This window comes from Maylandia zebra, linkage group LG17 (assembly GCF_041146795.1).
Source record: "Maylandia zebra isolate NMK-2024a linkage group LG17, Mzebra_GT3a, whole genome shotgun sequence".
NCBI lineage: Eukaryota > Metazoa > Chordata > Actinopteri > Cichliformes > Cichlidae > Maylandia > Maylandia zebra.
The window spans coordinates 22,973,082-22,994,775 of NC_135183.1; the positions used below are offsets into that span (position 1 = coordinate 22,973,082).

Sequence of the window (21,694 nt, forward strand, 5' to 3'; positions counted from 1 at the left end):
TAGCCCTTTTTGAACTAGAAGTCATAGTCATACATTTCATTCACACCCAAATGCATTGGGGACAATCGAAGGTTCAGTATCTTGCCCTTTGACGTGTGGACTGAAGCACTGATTAGTACACATAGCCACAGCTGCCCAACATAAATGATTCCATGTTGGTTAAAGACCAAATCAATCAGCTGCATATACACTGCAAAAACTCAAACTCTTATCAAGTATATTTGTCTTGTTTCTAGTCAAAATTTCTCATCACACTTAAAATACGAGAAATCAGCTACAGAGTAACATTTCAGTGAGATATAGGAACTTGTGAAAAAGTCTTGAAAACATATTGTTTTATTTTTTGTACCTTTTAACATTTCACAAAGTAAACTTGTTTTGTATTATGAACACATGTTTTTGTTGGCTGGTTAGAGTTGCATGGATCGCAGATTTATCTGTTTTTTGTGAATATAAGCTGCTGACTGGTGAGCTGAAGTTTCAGCTTGGTACGTTAGTGTTCATCAGTTAATCATAAAACATATTTAGTGCTTATAACAAATATATTATGCTAAATAAAGACAGATTTTTCCACAATGTATATGATAGTAAGAGTTAGTAAACCTCTATTAAAGTCTCCCTCTGCAGTCTGTTGTTTCTTAGATTCAGCATTGAAACTGAATTTAAAACCAAACATAGATGACATTCTGTCGCCTCATCAACTACCAAGATCTCACTGCCTACAGACATTCAGTAACTCTCATTGGATAATGTTAATAAATATCTTTCACTAAATATGAACGTTTTCTACCTGTCCTTGTTTAAATTATGAAAGAAATTATTATGCCTATTTTTTACTGCAATTCCTGTAGAGTAGCTTTTATAGTGTTAATTCAGTATGTGCTACAAAATAAAAGCCTTTCCTTTACATTAGGTTTGTGGGCATTTTATTTTGAATTGTTCCAATCATGGCACTTCAAAGGAACAGCGCATCACAGGAACAGCCTGTGATGTCACAGTGCACATTCTACTGGAAAACCCTATAAATAGGGGAGACGTTCAACCGACTTTAGTGGATCTCAGATGGCAGAAACACAAAGCAACCTGGTTGTTAAAACAAAGACAAGGCGGACGCAGAGAAACGCACACGCACACGCTGACGCATCTACAATGGCAGAAGCAAAAATAGAAATGGTCATCACACCAAAACCTGAGGTTGATAAAGCCGCACAACCAAATACTAAAAAGTCTCCTGTGGCACAACCACCAAAGGAAACGGTTGTGAAACCAAAGAAACCAAAAAAGCAAAAACAGAAAAGAGTGGCTGAAGAACCAAGAAGAGCAATTACTCGGGCATATGCCCGGGCTCTTCTTGAAGCTCAAAACAGCACGGCTGATGGAGCAAACCCAAAAAATGAAGAAATGCTCCCCATTTCAAATGCAAAGGAGGACATGGAGAGAGAGAGAAATGGGAAGAACCCCAGCAGACCAAACCCTGTGCCTAATGGAGGGACTTGGGAATATCAACCCATTCCCACATTTAGACCCCCGTTTAATCCCTGGCACGAGATTGCTGCTCTCAGACACCAACTGGAAGCCTCCCAACACCATCAGAACGACCTTTACGGTAAAATGGTAGGTGCAAACAAGAGGGCCTCTTATCACCAGCTTCAGGTGAACAAACTTCGTGAAGAAATTCACGAGAACGAGCAGAATCACGAGGAAACGATCAAAGGCCTCATAGAGCAGCTGGAAGAGGCTTCTAGTAATAAGACCTATGACATCAGTGAGACAGACACTCTCGTGAGTGACAATGAAGCTATGGTCATATTGGATGAGGTGATTGCTACCCTGCAGGACCAAATCAGCCACCCTACCACAGAGCAGTGTGTGGAGTCTGCCACTCCAACCACAGAGGCTTCACACACTGACTCTGTAGGACTGAAGTCCTCTAAGGAGGCTGAATTTGAGCTCAAATGTAGGATTCAGCAAGAGCAGATTGAGATGCTCCAGAAACAGCTCCTAGCAGCTCAAAATCAGCTTGAAGAGCAGGCCGTTAAACATAGGCAGGAGCAGGAGACACTCAACCTGGAAATCAGTGACCTGAAATCCCAGCTCTGCCCCAACAAGGCCCTTCATGATTTGAAGCTAGAGTCTCTGGAGCGAGAGCTGAAAGGGGCCAAAGCTTCCTCACTTAAAATCCCACAGCAGCACAAAGAACAAAATTCCACTGCTGCAAATGAAATGCACAAATTTGAGCTTCCGAAAGAAAACGAGACTGGAGAACAGGACAAGATGGAAAAAGAGGACTCACTGCCATCCACTGCAAGGTCTCTGCAGGAGCCTCAGAAAGAAAAAGACACCACAGAACAACAGAAGATAGAAAAAGAAGAGTCAGCTGCATTTTCTGTACAGGAATCTTTGCAAAGTGTACAAGACAAACAGAAAATGCTCAATGTCAAGGTGGCTGAACTCAAGACTGAAGTCAAGAGCCTGCCAGAGATTCCGCCAAGTAAGAAGAAGAACAAGAAGAAGCGGAACTGTGCGCGTCCCCAATTTCACATAATTGGTGTCAACATCAAGTCCTAAAAATCATATTTATATACAACTAAATTGTCAGTGAACATTTGAACCCCTCTTGGTCAAGACAGAAGGCCACCCCTTCCTGAGCCCGGTTCTGTCAGAGGTTTCTCCCTATTAAGAGGGAGTTTTTCCTCTCCACTGTCGCCAAGTGCTTGCTCATAGGGGATTTGGGGGCTTTTTTTTAACACCAACCACTGAAAAGTTCACTGACATCAAATTTAAGACTCAGCAAATATGGAAATGGATCATTCGTCATCAAGTGAGGAATCATCCATTTAAAACATGTTTGCTGAGTCATATTTAGTTGTATATAAATATGATTTCTGTCACACTAAGGCCAATCACAGACTAATTTGGACAATTGGTAAAAAATAAATAAATTGAAAAAATTGAAAAAAAGTAGTTGTGTCATTGTTTCGTGTAGATTTCAAATAACATGCCATTTTATGTCAACATATTTCTGTTACATTTGTAGTGCTCGTGGTTTTATATTCTTATGATCCTGTTTGTTTGATGAGTATATCCTTCTGCCTTACTTCACATATTTACTGCTGCTTGGCTAGCTTTAGTCATGCTAGCATCAGCACGGGTAGAAACAGATACACATCAGAGACATCACATGTAGCTTGTGTTTATGTTCAGAGTGACATCTGATTTAAAAGCAGGCAGCAAAGCACTGAGCAGCATATCAGTCAGCACAGAAAACAAATGCCATAAATGTCATCAATTAGGCTGGAATAATTTGTTTCTGGTGGCTTCTATTGTAAGTGCTTTACATTTCAGCATGGCATCCTGTATGTGTCCTACACTGAGGACACTTGAAACTGGTCATTTTCTTAGAATGGAGCTAAAGATAAAAACAAAACAAAACCAAACTTTCATAAGAAATCTTTATTCTGCAGTAAGGGACATTAAAAACCTAATAATGTTATCATTAAAAATATTAAAATGTGAAGTAAGAGCAAAATGTATGTTTGATACATTCAGTCATTTCATTTCAGTAGGTAAATAGTGTAAAACATATTTGCTTATATAGGAAATATCTGTTACACAGAGTGGTGATAGCATGACTCGTTCAAGGTAACAGTGAATGAGCAACAACTGGACTTAAATACATAAATAGCCCTTTTTGAACTAGAAGTCATAGTCATACATTTCATTCACACCTAGAGTAGCTTTTATAGTTTTAAGCTGACTGCAGCAAACTGCTGTACTGTCGAGGCTGGTCACACAGCCACAGCTTTATAAACCCTGATGCAGCTTTGTTGTATGCTGATTTGTTGTATGTATTACGCACATATGATTGTATGTGCGTAAATGGCCTAATCGATGCCGTTAGACACACAAATACAGTGGAGCACAAACATGCAACATATGCAACAGATGGTCTGCTGAATGGGCACAACAGAGATGGGGTTTTGTTTGCCTGGAGGTGAAAATAACCGGGTTATAAATCTGTCAAACCAACAGGGAAAACATAAGTGAGGTGTATCAGCTGATGTTGTTTTCAACCAATTCAAAGCACTACAATACCCAGAAATATAAAGGAAAACCTTGAGATGGCATTGAGATACACTCACGGGCATTACTAGATACAGACTCTGGCTACAAATGAGTTCACAAAGGACTGTTCTCTGTATTTTCTAGGAATTCTGCTTCTTTAGAAATCCTTATCATTGTAAAACAAACAAACTAAAAACATTATCAAGAACTGTCCTCTGAAGTTGGCGGAAAAAACAATAGAAATGTTTGGACATTTTTATTTCTCCGTACCGTATAAATTTTAACTGTACAAAAAGAAGCTGTAGCTATGTTTAAACAAAGAACGTGATTTACATTTTACCCTCCAACAAAAGGCTTAAGGACCAAAATAGAGGTGATGACTGTTTTTCACACTGCATATAATGCAAATGTATTTCTTGCCAGTCTGTGGAAACTGCTGCTTTATCAGCAACTTGCTTTCAACCACAAGCAGCTGTTGCTGATTCACTTGACAAATTCTGTTTAAAGTCATGCATGAATGCATGAGGGTGGTGTTTACACATGTAAACGTATATTCAAGTTTTATTGTTTTTCTAAACCATGAAAGGTACAGCTAACTTACAACCTTTACCAAGGTGAATGGTATATTTCTTAATTTTAAAAAAGATGATCCTAACCCATACCAGAGAGTAATTATTTCGCTCCTCATTTTAAAATAATAATAATAATAATCATGTGTTAGCTGTTTTCTTTTTCCCTACATACAATAAATATAAGCATCCCTCCCCTTGCCAACGACAGGTTGACCTTCCCCAGAAGAAAAATCTCCTTTTGAATAAAATGTTTTTAAACCAGGATGGCATAAGCCAGCTAGGGCTTCCCTGTGCCTTTAAGGTTTCGTCTTTCATACTTTAGTATCATTTAAGTCCAAGAAGCACATGCTTGATTAACTGATCCTAAAGTGCCGATAGGTGTGACTGATCGTCTCTCTCTCTGTCCAGGATTTACCTTGTCTTTTCCCTGAATTGGTAAAGGAAGTGGACAGATGGAATATTTTTAACCAGTTGCTAAAACCAGATACCTGAAGATGGTGGGTTGGCCAATTAACCCAAAAACAAAAGTCAGCAGATGCGATAGTTTTAACATTGTCAGCTGGCCTCTTATATCCACTTTATGTCTCAAATTAAATGTTTTAAACATAAACTGTTAAATTTATGTTCAGAAGATTAAGCATTTTATAACATCACAGTAAATGTAACAGTTATATTTGTATGTATGTTGTTCTGCTTTTAAGTCTAATGTCATTTACAATTCTGTGTCTAAAGGTTCCTGCAGCTTCTAAAGTGGCACCACTAACAGATCAGAATTACCCAAGTTCGTTAAAATAAAATGATCCGCATGGCTGTTCTCCTTTATGTTTCATTAAAGTCTGGTAAAAAGGATTTGTGAGGTTAACCGCAAGTCAGCGACACTATGCGGACAAGAGTGTGATGAATTGAAGCGCTCAGGACCCAAATATGGATACATGGAAATGGGTTAGCCAAACTTAAACTTTAAGCAAGCCTTTAATTTTGTTTGCTGAAAGTCCATAAAGCAAAGTCCACCAGAAAAACAAACAATTCAAAAATGGCTGAAAAAAAAGAAAAGATTTTTAATAGATAGGAATGGCAGGACTACACATGCTAACACGCTGAGGGCTAATGGGAATTAGACACAGCTGGGAGAAAATGAGGTGCCCCAAATTAACACAATCACATGTGAGGGAGTAAAACTCAATATAAGACACAGAAGATAACTAACAAGCAGAATAAAACATGTACAACTAAGAATTCAATACTGAAAACACTAAGAAAATACATGAAGCCTGAAATGTAAACTGTAGACAAGAATCAAACAGAGAATATGTAATAATAAACTCAACGCGTCACGTCTACAGGAGCCAGTGAAACCTGTGCCATGAAGCACAGTTTTTGTGCTGATGTTAATGCCAGAGGAGGTTTAGAGCTCTGCAGTTACCGAGTGAGCAGAGAGTTGGTGACTCACACATCACACACAATCCCCGAGCTCAGTGAGTTCTTCATAATGAATATCAAGGAAAAGTGTTTATACACCAGAATCAAAGATTAGGAGGCGTGGCCAGCATTTTCGTCAGCATGCTGTAGTTGTTAGACTTTGTTCTAATTTATAAAACAAAGACACAAGTCTGCTATGACTATGGATTAAAGAGAGGTAGTAAAAATGTTTACATATTAAAAATAAAAGCGTTTTCAGTTAACAGATTCATCTTTACATCTTTAAAATTGCGATAAAACAGGGAAACCATTGGATCTAATGTGAAACATATATGACACATTTCTATTGCATGTCCCAGTCCTAGCTGTGTCTAATATGTTTCACATTAAATCCAAAACACGGTTACATGAGTAGATCTATCAGAATGTGTGAAAGCTTTCATAAAAGACAGCACAGCCTCTCTGAGCAAACACCCAGGCATCACAGGATGTTTGAAATAAATATCTAAAGGGTCACGCTTTCAAAGCGTGGGGCAGCTGCCACGCTTTCATGTGTGGTCCCACCTACGTCACCGCCTGCCCCACACTGCTAGAGTGTGACATTTAGGCCCCTTTGTCTTCTTCTGAGTGGTTTCAGGTCTCTCTCTGCTAATTTTTTCCCTCAGAATCAGTGACAACTGCTGTGATGTGTAGGTGTACCGAGGCAGAGTTAAAGGAACTGGAAATCACAAAGGTGTGACATTAAAGTGAGAGGTCAGCGAGAGATAAGAGGAAGGGGTTCAACAAACCGACACCTTCACTGTTATTTCTTCAAAATATCAAGTGACTCAGCTGCTAAAACCCCGACAGCAAAAAGTCTCCTTTATAAGTAGCTCTATAGATTTATTAGCTTTTTGAGCAACAGACACTTATATGATCCATTGTTTCTCAATGTTTCCTTTGCTAGCTGTGAGACACATTAAGCGAAAACATGCTAGCTTTCCATCTTTGCTTTATCTTTGAATGAAACTTAAAAGTTAAATAAATTATTGTGGGAACTCTGTCGTTTTTAAGTCTAGCTTCTTTACAAATCAAATTGTTACATTTCAGAGCCAAACCAGCTAATTTTGTATTTGTGATAAGCTGAACTAGCTGTTAGCTTGCGTACAGCTGATATTAGACTGGCATCAATGTTCTCAAGCAACTTCTTGTAACACATAGAAGAACGTAGGTTACTGCCGATAAGAATTTGTTATAAAAGCGCTGATTTTTTTTCTCATGCTCTCTCTTTGTGCTCTCCACTAACCTGTATTTAGGTTTTATCCTTGTTCTGATGTGACCTAAAACTTAACCTATGGATTATAAGGATAAAATATTCAAAACCCAACTCAGCATAAGGTGATACAGTTCAGCATTGGCCTCCGGCATAACCATAAACCTGAATTAAAACCTTTACAGAGCAACCACAATGGATCATTTCAATGAGGGTAGGATTGTAAGCAGGAATAGAACTAAAGTGAGGGAATCTAACGCTTCTATTTTCTGCTGACAAAATAAATTATGACAGAAGGAAGACTAAGCCTCTGTTTACACTACAAACTTTTCAGACCAGGCAGCTTGAGGCTAAAGTCAAGGACAAGGTTATATGTTAATGAAGCTGAGCACGCACACAACAGGAAACCGGTTAAAGGATGAATAAATCCTATCATATCAAGCATTCGTGTTCAAATGTGAGGAGAGGAAGTGCCCCTCAGACTTTAATGACAAACTAAATATACAGACGCGCTTGTGTCTTTCATAAATCACAGCAACCGGTGAAAACAGAACTTTTTTTTTATAACAATTAGGTGATTATTTTTTATAAAATAGGTGGTTGTCTTGTGGTTTAATCCTGGTATAAATGTGCGAATTTTGGTTTGTTATTGTAGAAACTGAGCAGGTGAAATACCTGTCAAAATATCCCGTCACTGTAGGAATGAAGGGTTTATGTTTTTCCTTTAATTAGTCATAGGGTGTCTGAATGAACAGTAAGAGGCTGCTAACAACATTGCTTGTCCCCATGGTGATAAATTGAGCATTGCATGAACAGAAGAGATGAGGCGTAATGGACGGTGACTATGGCATGGCACCCTTCATTAGTGCGTGCACAAAAATCAGAGGATGCAGAGGAAGTAATTTGAATAAAAGCTTGTCAGTGAAGGTCATTATCATCAGGAGAGTTGAACACAAACAGCTCCGGTCTAATCAGTGTCTGATGAGGCCATGTTCAGTTTGTGGAAGTCTGCTGCCTCCCTCATCTCCTGGTTTTATTAGTGAGGGAACACAGAGGTGAGACATTCTTCTTTATAATGTCGCTTCACTTTGTTGAGGTTTTCATTTATGGCCCGCAGTCTTAAGATCCCACAAGAACATTTCAATCAGGCTGAGTTCTGGACTTTTGCTGGGCTACTGCAACACCATGATTATTTTCTTTATCAGTAATTCTGTTGCAGATTTGCTGCTGTACTTGGAATCTTTGTCCCATTGGATGACCAAATTTAGGCCAAGCTTTAGCTGTCAGACAGATGTCCTCACATTTGACTCCAGAGCACTTTGGTACAGAGGAGGAGTTTGTGATTGACTCAATGACTGCGAGGTGCACAGGTCCTGCGGCTGCAAAACAAGCCCAAATCATTACACCTCCACCACTGTGCTTCACTGTTGGTATGAGGTGTGTGGGCTAACATGCTGTGGATATTGTTCTGGAAGCCTTTGTTGGGATGCAGCTTTGCATACTTAAGTCTAGCTGGCATGTTCTTTCTAAAGGTAAGAGGCTTTCTCTTGGTAGTCGTTCAAAATAAGCAACACTTGTCGAGTCGTTTGTATAGTTTCTTTAAGAACTTTAACATTTAACTGAGGCCTGTAGAGTCTGAGGTGTAGCACTTGGGTTTTTCTGTATCTCTGAGTATTGTATGGTCATTGATCTTGGGGTCAATTTACTGGCCTTATAAAACTTCCCCAGACCACAAAACCTAAAGAGGGTGTACTTTCTTTTTACCGTGACTGTGGGAAGTTAGACATTTTCTGCAGCAGTTGGTGGGGACCAAAAGTAGAGCTAAAAGTGAGATACTGTAACTAATACTGTAACTAAAAACTTTATATTACCCACAAGCTTCCACGGACATTCTTAAACTTCACAACAATATATTAGGCCTCAGGGGACACGTGTACCTGGGCTGGCTAAGCATTCGACCTTGACCTTCATTGTAATTTGACCTTGAAACCATTTCGAGTAATCCCAAAAGGTTGATTCTATTCATCTGGAAATAGCGTTTTCAGTGGGAGAAACATTTCATCACTTATCCACAGCTTCACTGTGCTAATGTGAAATCCCTCAGTCAGAACATGGTATATCATCTTTAGATGGAAACTAGTGAACTCTAACTTTTCATGGATGCCTGGATGTTTAACTTCATATACTGTATTACACCTGATAGAGCAGCCACACTGACCATTTTATTACAGATGAAACGATGTAGACAGTTTGTAACTCTAAGTGTTGCCACAGTGTTTATTTTTCTTTGGGACATGAAGCGAAGTTTGGACCCAGAAACAGCTAATGACATCAGACTTAAAGACTGGATAATTAAAACATTCTGATGTCAGGATGTTGTAATAAAAACATCATAAAATATCAAAGTATTAGTACAGCCCTCATTCTTAGGGGGATTTACACTCTTTGAATACTCTTCTTCAGTGCTATTTTAAATAATTCTCATTATTTATGCTCCTGCTCTTTTTATTGGCACACTCTTACACCTTCCTTTTGGCCTCTTGCATCAGCTTAGTTTAGCTTGTTATCGCTTTCTGTTTTGCACTACGGTGCTTTTGAAGCTAATGGGAATCTTGCAAGTTTAGCCATTTAAAAAAATTTTTTTTAATTGTTAGTTGTAGCCACTAACAGTGTAGCAGGCAAAGACAAAGACACACATGCATAAACGCACACACAACTCTTTGTACCGAAACCCTCACAGACACTTAACCTCAGCTGATTCACCTCGAGGATATGCATTTTTTGTCTTTAATGAATTCAGTTCCTGATCTCGTACTGGCTTCTAACCAGCTGCTGGCAAGTCAACACAGTAAGTGTTACGTGGAGCAACGAGCATTCTCAGAAATTTATATCATGAGGACTGACAGTTTTCAGGCAGATGCGAGATTGTGAGTAATGCTGAAGATGTGGGCTTTTGTTCACTACATGCTAGACACGCTGAATAAACTCTATAAAATTGTCTGGGTGCAAAAATAAAATGTAATTAGCGTGAGAGGAAAATGTGAGTCATAATGAGACTAGAAGCAAATGGAAACATTAAATATCAAAAACGAACAGAAGTTTTTTTTCGTTCTCGAGCCTGCCCTTTAGTGCGACTAGTCCTGTTAATGATTTATCTCATTACAGCCTCTTTTAGATTATTTAAATGTTATTTTTTTAATCTTTAAAAGACAGCAGAAGTAAAAGTGCATTGTACCTTGTACTTGTGACATGTGCAATGACAATAAAGTTGAATTCTATTCTATTCTATTCTAAAAGTTGTTTCAGTCCATGTGTTCGCTTGGTTTTAATGGCATCATAACCTCGATGTAAGTATAAATTACAGTACAGACGTGCAGGAGATGCAGTATAGTCGTGGCTGTGTGGACCCTGTAACCCCAGTCCCAGCGAGACACCGTTGTCCATTTATGAGTCCTTCATAAAGATCGTCATAAGAATCAGACTTTGACCCTTCACCTGGAGCCACTTTGCCCTGGGAGGGCCTACTGGGGCAAATAGGCCTCAGGGGCATACATAAACCTCTCCATCTTTTTAAGGCGCCTATTCATGGACGATTCATGATGAGGGTGCTCTCATGTGTGGTCCCACCTACGTCACCATCATCATGGTGCTCCAAATACCAAAGGTTGGAGCAGTTGCATGTATTCAAGTCTTCCCCCGCAATTGCCCCACTTTCTCCTTGCTTTCCTGTCTACTCTCTGCACCGTACTGCCAAATAAAGACTATAAATAGAATTAAACAAAAGAAAATCATCCCACAACACTGAAATTTAGAACGGAAACTGTAACACTTTGATAAGAGATGACTGTACTGTACTGGATGTTATCTGAGGAGAAAGCAAAACTTAAATATTGCAAAAGCCTTCAGCTTGTCCTTCACAACAAAACGAATTTGTTCCAGGTGGCATGTGCCAGAAACATCATTATGGTGAGAGTATAATGAATTAAAACAGTCAAGGTATGAGGACACCAAAGCATTCATCCATCCTTCAACTCCTTTGTCTTGTTTTTGCAAATTCAAATCATCAAATTGTAAATGTGATATCAAGAGGCATCTTTGTGCTTCATGACTTGTGGCTCGATTTGACCCCATACATTAAGGAACTTCAGGAAGGAAACTATTTTCGCATATTTTCTGTAGATGATGATTTTGCTCACTTTTTCAAAACTTTGTCTTTGTGAATTTGAATCATACAGCTTCGACTGCCCATAATTGGCAGCCATAAGCTTGATTGTTGATGAATCAAGAGAATAATGGCAGAAAAATTACACAGACATGTTTAAAGTCCAGTGGCCCTGTGATTAACCTGCATGTTGGCTTTCCTGTTTGGAGGTTGGCATCAGCGTGGATTGGATAGATCTTGTTCAAAGTCCTAAGCTGACATAGAAGGGGGTCAATTAGCCTGCAGTTCTGTTTGTGTTTTTGATGTTAAAACAACAATAAAGCAATCTCATGAAGGTGCCATCATTAAAAACCTCAAAGAACCACCTGAAGCTCAAAGGTCAACTTGCCATCGAGCACAGCGTGACAGCATTTGTACTACTGCTTAAACTCCACAGCCGAGAGAATCATAATATCTATGAGCATCTCTCCAAGAAGCAGCACTACACCACTCTGAAACCTCTGCAGGGTCTTTATTGCTCAGCAGAAACACAATTACTGAGTCATCTGTACACTTAGAAGTATGGTGCCTCATGAATTGGGCACCTGTTAGTGTACAACACAAATAAAACACACCCCTGAAACCATCAGGTGGATTTACTTCATTATATCAAACACGTAGAGGTTTGGACCTGCAGGTGTAGGGTGTTTTTGGGCACCTCCTGGCATTTTCTCCTCTCTTTGACATAAACTCTGACATAAATGTTTATGTGAGTCTGTGACTGTGTGCATGCTGTATATACACAATTATATACACAGATATACAACATACAGCTGTAATGGCTGGTTAAATGCATGTATTTCTGGAGGCAGATGGGTCTGCCTATCGTGCACTAAATCAAAAATGCATTTCACTTTAGAATATTTTATCTTGTGCTGATAAAAATAGCAGTGCTATTGTACAATAATGTTATTTTTTAATTCAATTTTTGCAGTTCTTCCTGGTCATTCTGGAAGTCTGGACTCCCAAATATAACTAAATATTTATAATTTGAATTGTTTTAATATTTAAAAAATGTTATTTATTTAGAAACAATTTCTGATGGCAGCAAATTTGAAAAGATGGTCAGGAAACATGAAAAACTGCCTGTGGAGTCCGGTCAGAGGGAGTTATACTGACAGCTGCAGACGGCTGAATAGTAATTTGGCTCAAAGTCTTTTCTCCTCGGTGCTGCCGTGCCCATGCCTGCCTGTCTGACTGACTGACTTCATATTTGTGGAAACAACACACTAAACAGCTTTATCTGAGAAACACTGCAGTCCTGCCTGCTTTTGTACTTACTTGGTGATGTATGAAACGTTACTGCCATGCATAAAAGTTTTAGACTTGCGCTCCTTTACATTAATCTGAGAACACATTACATATTGGCATCTACTGGGCAGCAATACAGAAAAACATCTGGCATCCAGCAGTTTTCAGTCTTCACCAAGACTGTGATAAAGATTCTTAGTCATTTATACACCTCACTGCATTTAATTATTTGCTATTATTAATCTATGTCTCTCTTCCACAGCATGTCTTTGTCCTGTCTTCATCCACTCACCCCCAACTCGACCCTCCCTGAGCCTGGTTCTGATGGAGGTTTCTTCCTGTAAAAGGGAGTTTTTCTTTCCCACTGTTGCCAAAGCGATTGCATAGGGAGTCATATGATTGTTGGGGTTTTTCCTGTTTTCTTTGTATCATTGTAGGGTCTTTCCCTTACAACATAAAGTGCCTTGAGGCAACTGTTGTTGTGATTTGGGGCTGTACAAATAAAACTGAATTTGATTTTTATGTGGGGTTCAATTTACTAAGGCACTGAATAAAAATTACATTTTAGTCAATTTATTTGACTAAAATGGAATTTGATAATGTTTCATTCAAGCGTTATCAAATGGCTAGATTGCTTTGTTGTACTTATGTTCATAGATTAAGATCGGTCATAATTAGGTCATTCTGCAGAACAAATGATCACAAGCACAGCAGTAAATCTAATGTCAGATCTCGACCTAATTGAAACACTGTGGTTGGACCTGAGTGCTGTACATAAACAAAAACCTACAAACCTCAATGAACTGAATCAACACTCCTCCACAACAATGTGAGACTGATACGATCATACAGAAAACGATTACTTCAATTTACTTCAAGTTATTCCTGCTAAAGGTGGTTCTACAAGCACCTGAATCGCAGGCTGTAGTTATTCATTTGTTACTTTTTTTACATTTTGGTTTAATTTTAGTTGAAACTGACTGGCACAGTGTAATATGTCTTGTGTTTTTGTTCCTTTCAGGTTGCGTTTAACAAATTCTGAGACCTGATATAGACCAAATACGCACGCAACAAAAACTACATAGTGTTGCTTTAAGTGCACGTAAGGATGAAGGTTAAAAAGACATTTCTTGCTATGATGTCCTTTGAGATGTTCCCTCTGTTATGGGGTTAAAACACAGCGAGAGAGCAGGAGGAAGACAAGGCGAAGCACTAAGATAAGGTCTTGAATGCTTTAGACACTGCTGGTTACCATGGTAAATGGATGGAAGTCTCTACATTTCTCAGGCTTCGCACACATACTGCACACAGAGGGTTTGACAACGTATCACGCATGCATAAGTTGTGAAAACACAGGCGATAGCTGATTATAGACTTGTTGCTGAAGGTTTTTGCAGCGCTGAGACCTCGATGAGAATGACAGATAAAAACTACCAGCTTCTTCCCTCTACTGTTTCCTTGTTGGTCATCTGATGGAGGCTGTTAGCCTGACAGGACAGGAAGAGGCTCATTGTGGTGGAAGTGGTTACATAAGATCTTTTTTTTTAATGCATTTGTGTTGTGCATATACTGGCACAATGAGGCACATAATGCATGTGCACACATAAAACACACAGTGTCAGCACAATAAAAGCAGCCAAAAGCACAGCGCCCTTCCAGGGATACGCTCTGGGACGCTTTTCTCACAGCCACAGAGTTCAGCAACTGGACATTTTGATAGAGCAGCTGAGATTGTGATGGACAGATAGAGACAGGAGGAACAGAAACAGAAAACTTCACGGTTGACTTCTTTTAGAACAATCATGAAAGAAAGAAAGAAAGCGAAAATAAAAACAGCTCAGGCAGTTTTAATACGTGTGCATAGCCAGTGTTTTGGTGTAGGCATTCCTCAGATGTTATTCAAGCTCCTAAGGCCAATCACACGTTGACGCTCAGAGAGAAACGTGGTGAAACTTGTCTCACTCGACCTCAGACTGTTAAAAATCAACTTCCTTGGTTATGTTTAGTGGGAAATGCCAATGTAATCACAACACAGCATAAGATAAAAAAAAAATCTTCTTCCCCTGCCTACAGGAATATCAAGTTCTTACTATACATCAGAGCACATTTCATTCATAAATGAATGCTTTTATCTTTGTGTGCCTGAGCTGCTGTGAATATCAAGTGATTGCAGGCGACTTCACGTAAACAAAATAAGAAGCGACTTTTTCATCTCTCATCAAGCCGACAACAAGATAATCAACATTCAGTCAGATTTTAGAGTGAAATAAAGTTCAAAAGCTACCTCTGTCACATAGATGAGTGGAATATCACTGTAGTTCTTCCTCATGTCTCCTCTTCCTCACACCCTGAGGTCAAAGTGCATTCCAGCGTGGTTTTCAGGAGACCTCTGAAATCACCACAGAGCTCTGTCTGGCTCTTTGAAGTTTTACGACTCCCCTCTAAGAGGAGGCAGTAGTGTGTGTGCCTGTCTGTCGACTTCTGTGTGCAATGCAACCGTCTTATTGTGAAATCTAGTGCTTCCTGTCTCAGCAGAGCTGTCAGAGCTCCACCAGCACTGCACTCACTCCTCCTGAGCTGCCCTGTTCTTTTACTCTCCTCACACACTTGTGCCTTTCAGGCGGAAAAGCCACCTTAAAAGGCATGAGGGAGCCTGAGTAGGAATTGTCCTGATCCTTATCGGCCACCCTCCACCGGCCGGGACACACTTTGCACACATTAACAACAACAACAGCAATTCTCCACTGCCAGTCAAAAGGGAAGAAGCAGAGGATTATGTGATGAGGAGGGACTGAGATAGGGACAGCCTTGGAGAGAGGGAGGGAGGTTTAAGGGAATGAAAGAGTGTGGGAATGCTGAGTTAATGCAGGAATCTCCTGCTCCCTGAGGGTGAACGCACTCTACAGGACAGAGACTCTGACAGCACTGCTAATCTGCAGCGTCAGATAACAGCCTCTGTGTGTGTGTGTTTGTGTGTGCTGGACTTTGCACCCGCTCCCACTCAAACTACACACATAGAGGACAATAAACAGGGCATATTTATTATCTCTTTATTGTTATTATTAACAATTCCACTGAAGAGTGAGGAATTTTAGTAATATCTGCTTGCTAATGTCTCAGGGCTATAATCCTCATATCCTTCTGAATACCTTTAAACGATGACGCTGGTGACACTTTTCCTCAGTGTAAACCAACAATGATTTAATGCAGTCAGTATTATGTCCAGAGCATAAACTGTTTATAAAAGAGGAGAGTAATCGCCCTGACGTTACGCACTGGCTGATTGGCTCAACCATGAGCCAATAAAAGAGAGCCAATCTACTTCCCTATTTGTACAGATATTGGAGCAATTCAGTTGAGGGTGCAGTAGGGGGCACTTGCAAAATAGCACGAGTAATAAATATATAAAATATGCATTTGCATGCGTGCTGATTGGTTCAGTAAAGATTTACCACCATAGACAATGTAAAAGATGAAGGCAGCTACAATGATGTCATCCAGTGCATTTAAAAGGCTAAAAGTCTGAATTTTGATGCTTTTTTGGAGGCAGGTGATTTTGTATATGGAGGAAGGAGCTAACTCTTGCAAGAATGAAAAACAAGCTGCAAAGTGTCACAATCCTGGCATTTACTTGAACTGTCAAGTTGAACCCCAAACCTGCAAGAAGCAATACCTTCCTGAAACACACCTGCCTGTCCGCTCTCCATCACTGTTCCTTCAGTTGTTCTGGCTGCTGACCTTTTTATATTTTATTTTTATTTCTCCTGTGTAGAGACTTGCTTCTGGAGTAAGCCTGAAGTGGCCACTGAAGGATTTGCAGATTTTGGCACTTTTGCATTGCCTTATTTTTCCTTTGTCTGAGGTTACAGCTTATTGCTTGCTTTATGATCATTTGGGTCATTTTGAATCTGTGCAAAGGGGCATGAGGGCCGGGCTGCGCAGATATGCTTGTGTGCAGTTTACCAAGGAGACCAAGCAGCCCACACACCTGTTTTTTGTCACACTGCCCCCAGGGGACGGTAAACAGCTAAAACATTAAAGCTGCTCAAAGGCTGTGCATAGAAGCAACACGGAACAATTTCCCACATAATCCAGAGACTTTATTCCACTGTGTCTGTGAAGCTCTGCTGCTATTATAATGAACCAGGCTTCACTGAAGGGCATGCTGCTTCATTACTATGGAAAATACACAGTAGTTTTTAGTAAAACTGCTCACTAGATCGCAAAATGTTCATTAAAACAACTCACCAACATTGCAATATCTATTTAAGTGACATTTATTACAATTATTAAGCCAAACATTGGATCGGCAGTTATATTTGATTTTGGTACCATCTGGAACAAAATGTCCTTCTGCAAATATGAACCTTTTTATTTATTTGAAAAAACCTGGACATGCAGTTTCACGTCTCAGAAACTAGAAATTGAGGTCATGACACACAAGTACCAAACACTGACAGAAGGAAATACTTTCCAAGTTGTGTGCTCCTAACACAACCTTTACAGGAGTCCTATTATTCTGTACCTCGTTTTCTCTCATACATGCGCTGCCAGGTTGTGGCTGTGGTTCAGCTGCACAGGGTCATCTACCATCTACTGAGTGGGAGGTCAGAAGTTTGATCCCTTGTATCCCTGGGCGAAATACTGAACCCCACGTTGGCCATGATGCATCCATCTGTCACCTCTGTTAAAGCAGGCGGCATGGAGATGAGGGAGTGAGGACCCAAATGCAGACAACGGAGATGGAGGTGGATATTAACAGAACCTAAGCCTTAATTTTACACGAACAGAAGAATAAAAGCAAAGGCTGACTAACACAGAGCTAACAAAACCTATACTGGGAAAACTAAACACTACATGACAGCTTAACAACAAACAAGAAACCTAAAAAGCTGGAAACACAAGGACAACAAAAGAAAAGGAAATGCAAAAAAACGATTACAGAGAGAAGACAGAGGACTAAATACACAAGAGGGTAACGAAGGAACACTCTGGCACTAATCTCACACACACACACACACACACAAGACAGGGAGGAAGCAAAACAGAATGCACAAACACAGGACACAGGACTGTCAAAGTAAAACAGGAAACCAGAAAAAACTAGATGCAACACGGAGCACACAAGGGAGGCATAGAAACAAAACCTAAACACTAGAAATCCCCAAAATTCAGAATACGAATAATCAAAAACATAAACATTGGATCACTAGACACAGGACCATGACACCATCAGAGTGCTCATGGGTAATGAGAGGACTCAAGGACAAATGTTTCAAATAATGAGTTCAGTTTAAAGTTCAGATTTAAGACTTTCTACTCTTGGCTCTGTGTGGTGTCAGTAAGAGTGGTCATATCAACTAGAGACAGTTAAGCATGTTTAGTGTACTGACCTCCTTTCTTATGTCTCCATGTTCATATTTTGCTAGTGTCTACAGAGTCCCTCCATCTTATCGTTGTCTTCATCGTTTCTACTTCCTGTTTTACTTTGGTAACTGCGTTTCTTCGACCTCCCCTTTGCCCATCCATCCATTTTCTCCTTATCAAATTCAGGGTCAGGAAGCCTATCCCATCTGCCGCTGGCCAAAAGGTGGAGTCTTTTCTGAATAATTAGAATGTAGTATTTCCTCTTCTCTTGCCTTCCCTAACTCTCTGTAGTCTCCTGTCTAATTTTCCTGCTCCCCCTTGTTTTAGAGTTTTGTTATTTTCCTGATGGTGTACATTTGGATTATTCTGTAGATCCTCCTCATTTTTTTCTGTTACTTTTTCAAAAGTTAACATTTACTCTGATGCCTTTACCCCTAAGTGAAGCCCTGCATTTGGGTTCGCTAAGGAACTTTAGTTAAAACCTGGCAGGTATCCTCAATGAAAACTCATTCAGCCTCTCCTTCAGGTGCATTTCAGGAACTGCAGCACTTATAAATTATGGCAAAAAGTCTTGATATATTGAAAAACAATAGTAGACCTACAGCATTAACAGACCTGTGCTTTTCCAAAGCAAACACAAATGATGAACAAAGAGAAAAGGGATTGTGATCTCGCTATAGAAAACCAAGAGAGGGGATGCCAGTGACTGACAGGGGATCTCTTCAAGGCTGTGGGGGGAGAAGCTTTGAATTTCTCCTTCATGTGTGCAGTATCATTCGTGGGAAGTGGGCAGAACTGGGACATTTTAAAAGCCAAAGGAGAGGAGAGGTCTATAAAAAAAATCAAAGGCCTGAGGCAATGACTACGACCCACTAAGCTGAGCTAACATTTAGAGAATTAAAGATTTTTTAAAAAGAAAGTGGGAAAAAAAGAAAGAGGGTGCTCCTCTAGGAGTCAAACCCCCCTCGTGGAAGAAAGTCGGTTATGAATGATGAAAAAGGAGAGGACGGGGAGGGAGAGAGTGGCAAAAGTGAAGGATGGTAAAGAGACTCGATAAAGAGGAGGCATGAAGCTGTTGACACTTAAGAGTTATGATAGCTGGCAAGACAGGTGGTGAAGAAAAAGGAGGGTGTCTCTGTGTTAGGATGACCGTCTTTAGACTCCCTGGTGCTGTTTTTACCAGCTGCCACTTCAGCGTAGCGCTGCATCAGCAAACACAAAAGCAGAGACGGGATTATCTGCTCCATTTGCAGAAGATGAATCAGACAATAGCTATCAGCTGACGTGAGATGTAGGCAGAACAGATGAGCAACAAATGAACCGTTCACTGAATAGAAATGTAGAAATCAGCCTGAAGAGCGCACTAAAGGTCACTCAAGCCTCTGTGTTATCACATCAAAGCACTTCTGGCTCTTTGTTCTTAATTAATTTGAAGATTTAGATGAAAAGTCGCCTTTCTGAGAGGACTGTTGTTTGCTGAAATGCTGAGTCAAGGGGATATAAAAAGCCCCCTGAGCATGATCTGGTTTGAGAGAGCAATATGGCAACAAAAGGGGAACAACTCCACCTGTTGGCCACTAAACTGTATTACAGATAAATTGAAACGTACACTTACACTGCACGGACCTTCTTCTAAATGTTCCCCTTGAACAAAAAGTGATGAAGCAGTGAACCTCCTCATTTAACAGCTGCAGATTGCTGAAAAAATACAAAAATATATAAAAACAAAGTCTTAACTACTGAACAAGATAATTTAAACATGATCTGCTGGCTTTAAATACTCTCACATAAACACCAGAATTTTAATTCTCTGTCCTTCAGTCATGTTGGAAAAAACATATTTTGCGTATTATTTTTGTGGTTTCCTGGTTATGCCCAACTGGGTGCCCCATTAGAGGAGACCTCAGTTGGGCACCTTCTGCCAGTTGTTTGGCCTGGGAATTTCCAGTATCCCCCTGGAGACACTGGGAATTGTGGCTGACCAGCAGGATGCCTAGAATACAGTCTTTAGCCTACTGCCACCCTAACCTGACTTTGGACAAGTGGAATATAATGAATTGAGGGATGCTTTCACCAGTAGGGGGCTCAGCTCAGATTTTTGCTACTGTTTAATTTATGATTCTGGTAAAAGTTTTGTTTTTTGCCATATACCTCCCCTGGTGAAATACAGGTTTTGTTCAATCCCTGTGCCCCCGTGTGGTACAAATTAGTATTAAACAAAGCTACAGACTGGGACATGATCTCATTTTAATTTGTGGAAGGTTTTAAACTACTTTAGAATAAAGGAAATCCCCCCCCCCCCAAAAAAAGTATATTTTAAAGGGTTTAAAAAACAAACAAACAAACAAAAAAAACACAACCGTTGCTGCCACATTTCCTTGTTCAACAGTGAACATTTTTCTTCTTTTCACAGCATAACAAACAGCTGTCAGATCATTATGACATTCTTGGTATGATTAGAGAAGAAAATGTTTGTTTGTTTTTTAATCTTTTTTTTTTGTATAAATATACAAAGAGGTGCGAAAAAACACTGAGTTTTCCAAACTACTTATATTTTTAATAAATGATGCAAACAGACTGTCAAATGCTGCACATCATTTTTGCAAAGTGGACACCAATAAAAAGGTGCAACCTATGTTGGAGTAAAAAGGGATGTGTGGAAATGCTCAGATACTCAGACTGTGTAAATAATAAAAGACAGACGTACCTGTCAGTGTGCAGCCCTGCAGAGAGCTCTGGGCTGGTCTTGACATTCACAGGGAGTGTGGCACTGTGTTACCATCAGTGCGGCTTTTAGTCGGGCACTTGAGAGGATCTCTGCATATCTCAGTGAAGTGCTGCAGGCTGCAATTTTCCTCCAGCTCAGCCTAATCCTGCACTAATCAACAGGCACACACAACAGACGCACAGTGCAACCAGTTTACTAATGCAGTTCTGGTCTTGACTTCCTGTCCAGTGTTTGAGTTTTAGTCTGTTTGGATTTAATTTTTTTCCTCTCTCTCTTTCTGTCACACCTCTGCGAATGAGTTTTTCTGCAATGCAGAGCCAATTTAGTGGAATTACAAAAATATCTGAGCATCCATGAAAAGCTTAAAATAAGCAAAGAGATGTTTCCACCTAATGTGCACTGATAAAAAAAAAAAAAAAAAAGGAAAAATTCAAAGGAAAAGCTGGTAGGAAGCAAAAAGAAACTAAAAAAATCTCTTATTACCAAAATATGCAGAAGAGCATCTGAAACCTTAAAGAAGATGGGCTACAAGCAGAATCGTCATCAGGAAACTAAGGTAACAAATTTGGACAACAGACATTTGAAAAAAAACAAACATCTTTTCTGATTAGTTTTAATGCTGCTGCAACATAGGGTCAGAATTTTGTGTAAATATTAACGCATGAATCCTGTATTGTACCAACAGTACAGGGCTGGTAGCATGGTGTAGCATGGTGTAGCAGTGTGTGTGGTTTTAAAAGCTTAAAACATCAATAAACTCCAAGGTTCTCCATCTTCTTTGAACAGCATCTAAAATCATTTCTATTTGTAGAAAATCACCAAAGCCATTATACTACATA

General features: G+C 39.7%; 1 protein-coding gene across 2 annotated transcripts in view; it reads right to left on the reverse strand.

Moving 5' to 3' along the window:
- Positions 1–21,650, reverse strand: part of tmcc3 (transmembrane and coiled-coil domain family 3) — an 86,808-nt gene extending 65,158 nt beyond the window's left edge. Inside the window, exons 1-2 of one of the 2 annotated variants that reach the window (XM_076875518.1) lie at positions 20,835–21,650; positions 19,743–19,825 (exon numbers count right to left, since the gene is read on the reverse strand). In XM_076875518.1, the coding sequence (XP_076731633.1) occupies positions 19,743–19,808 (66 nt within the window). In that variant the 5' untranslated portion in view covers positions 19,809–19,825; positions 20,835–21,650. Of the gene's footprint in view, positions 1–15,044; positions 15,596–19,742; positions 19,826–20,834 lie in introns of those variants that run through there. The other variant, XM_004573735.6, reaches the window with a different exon arrangement.
- Positions 21,651–21,694: the final 44 nt, after the last annotated feature.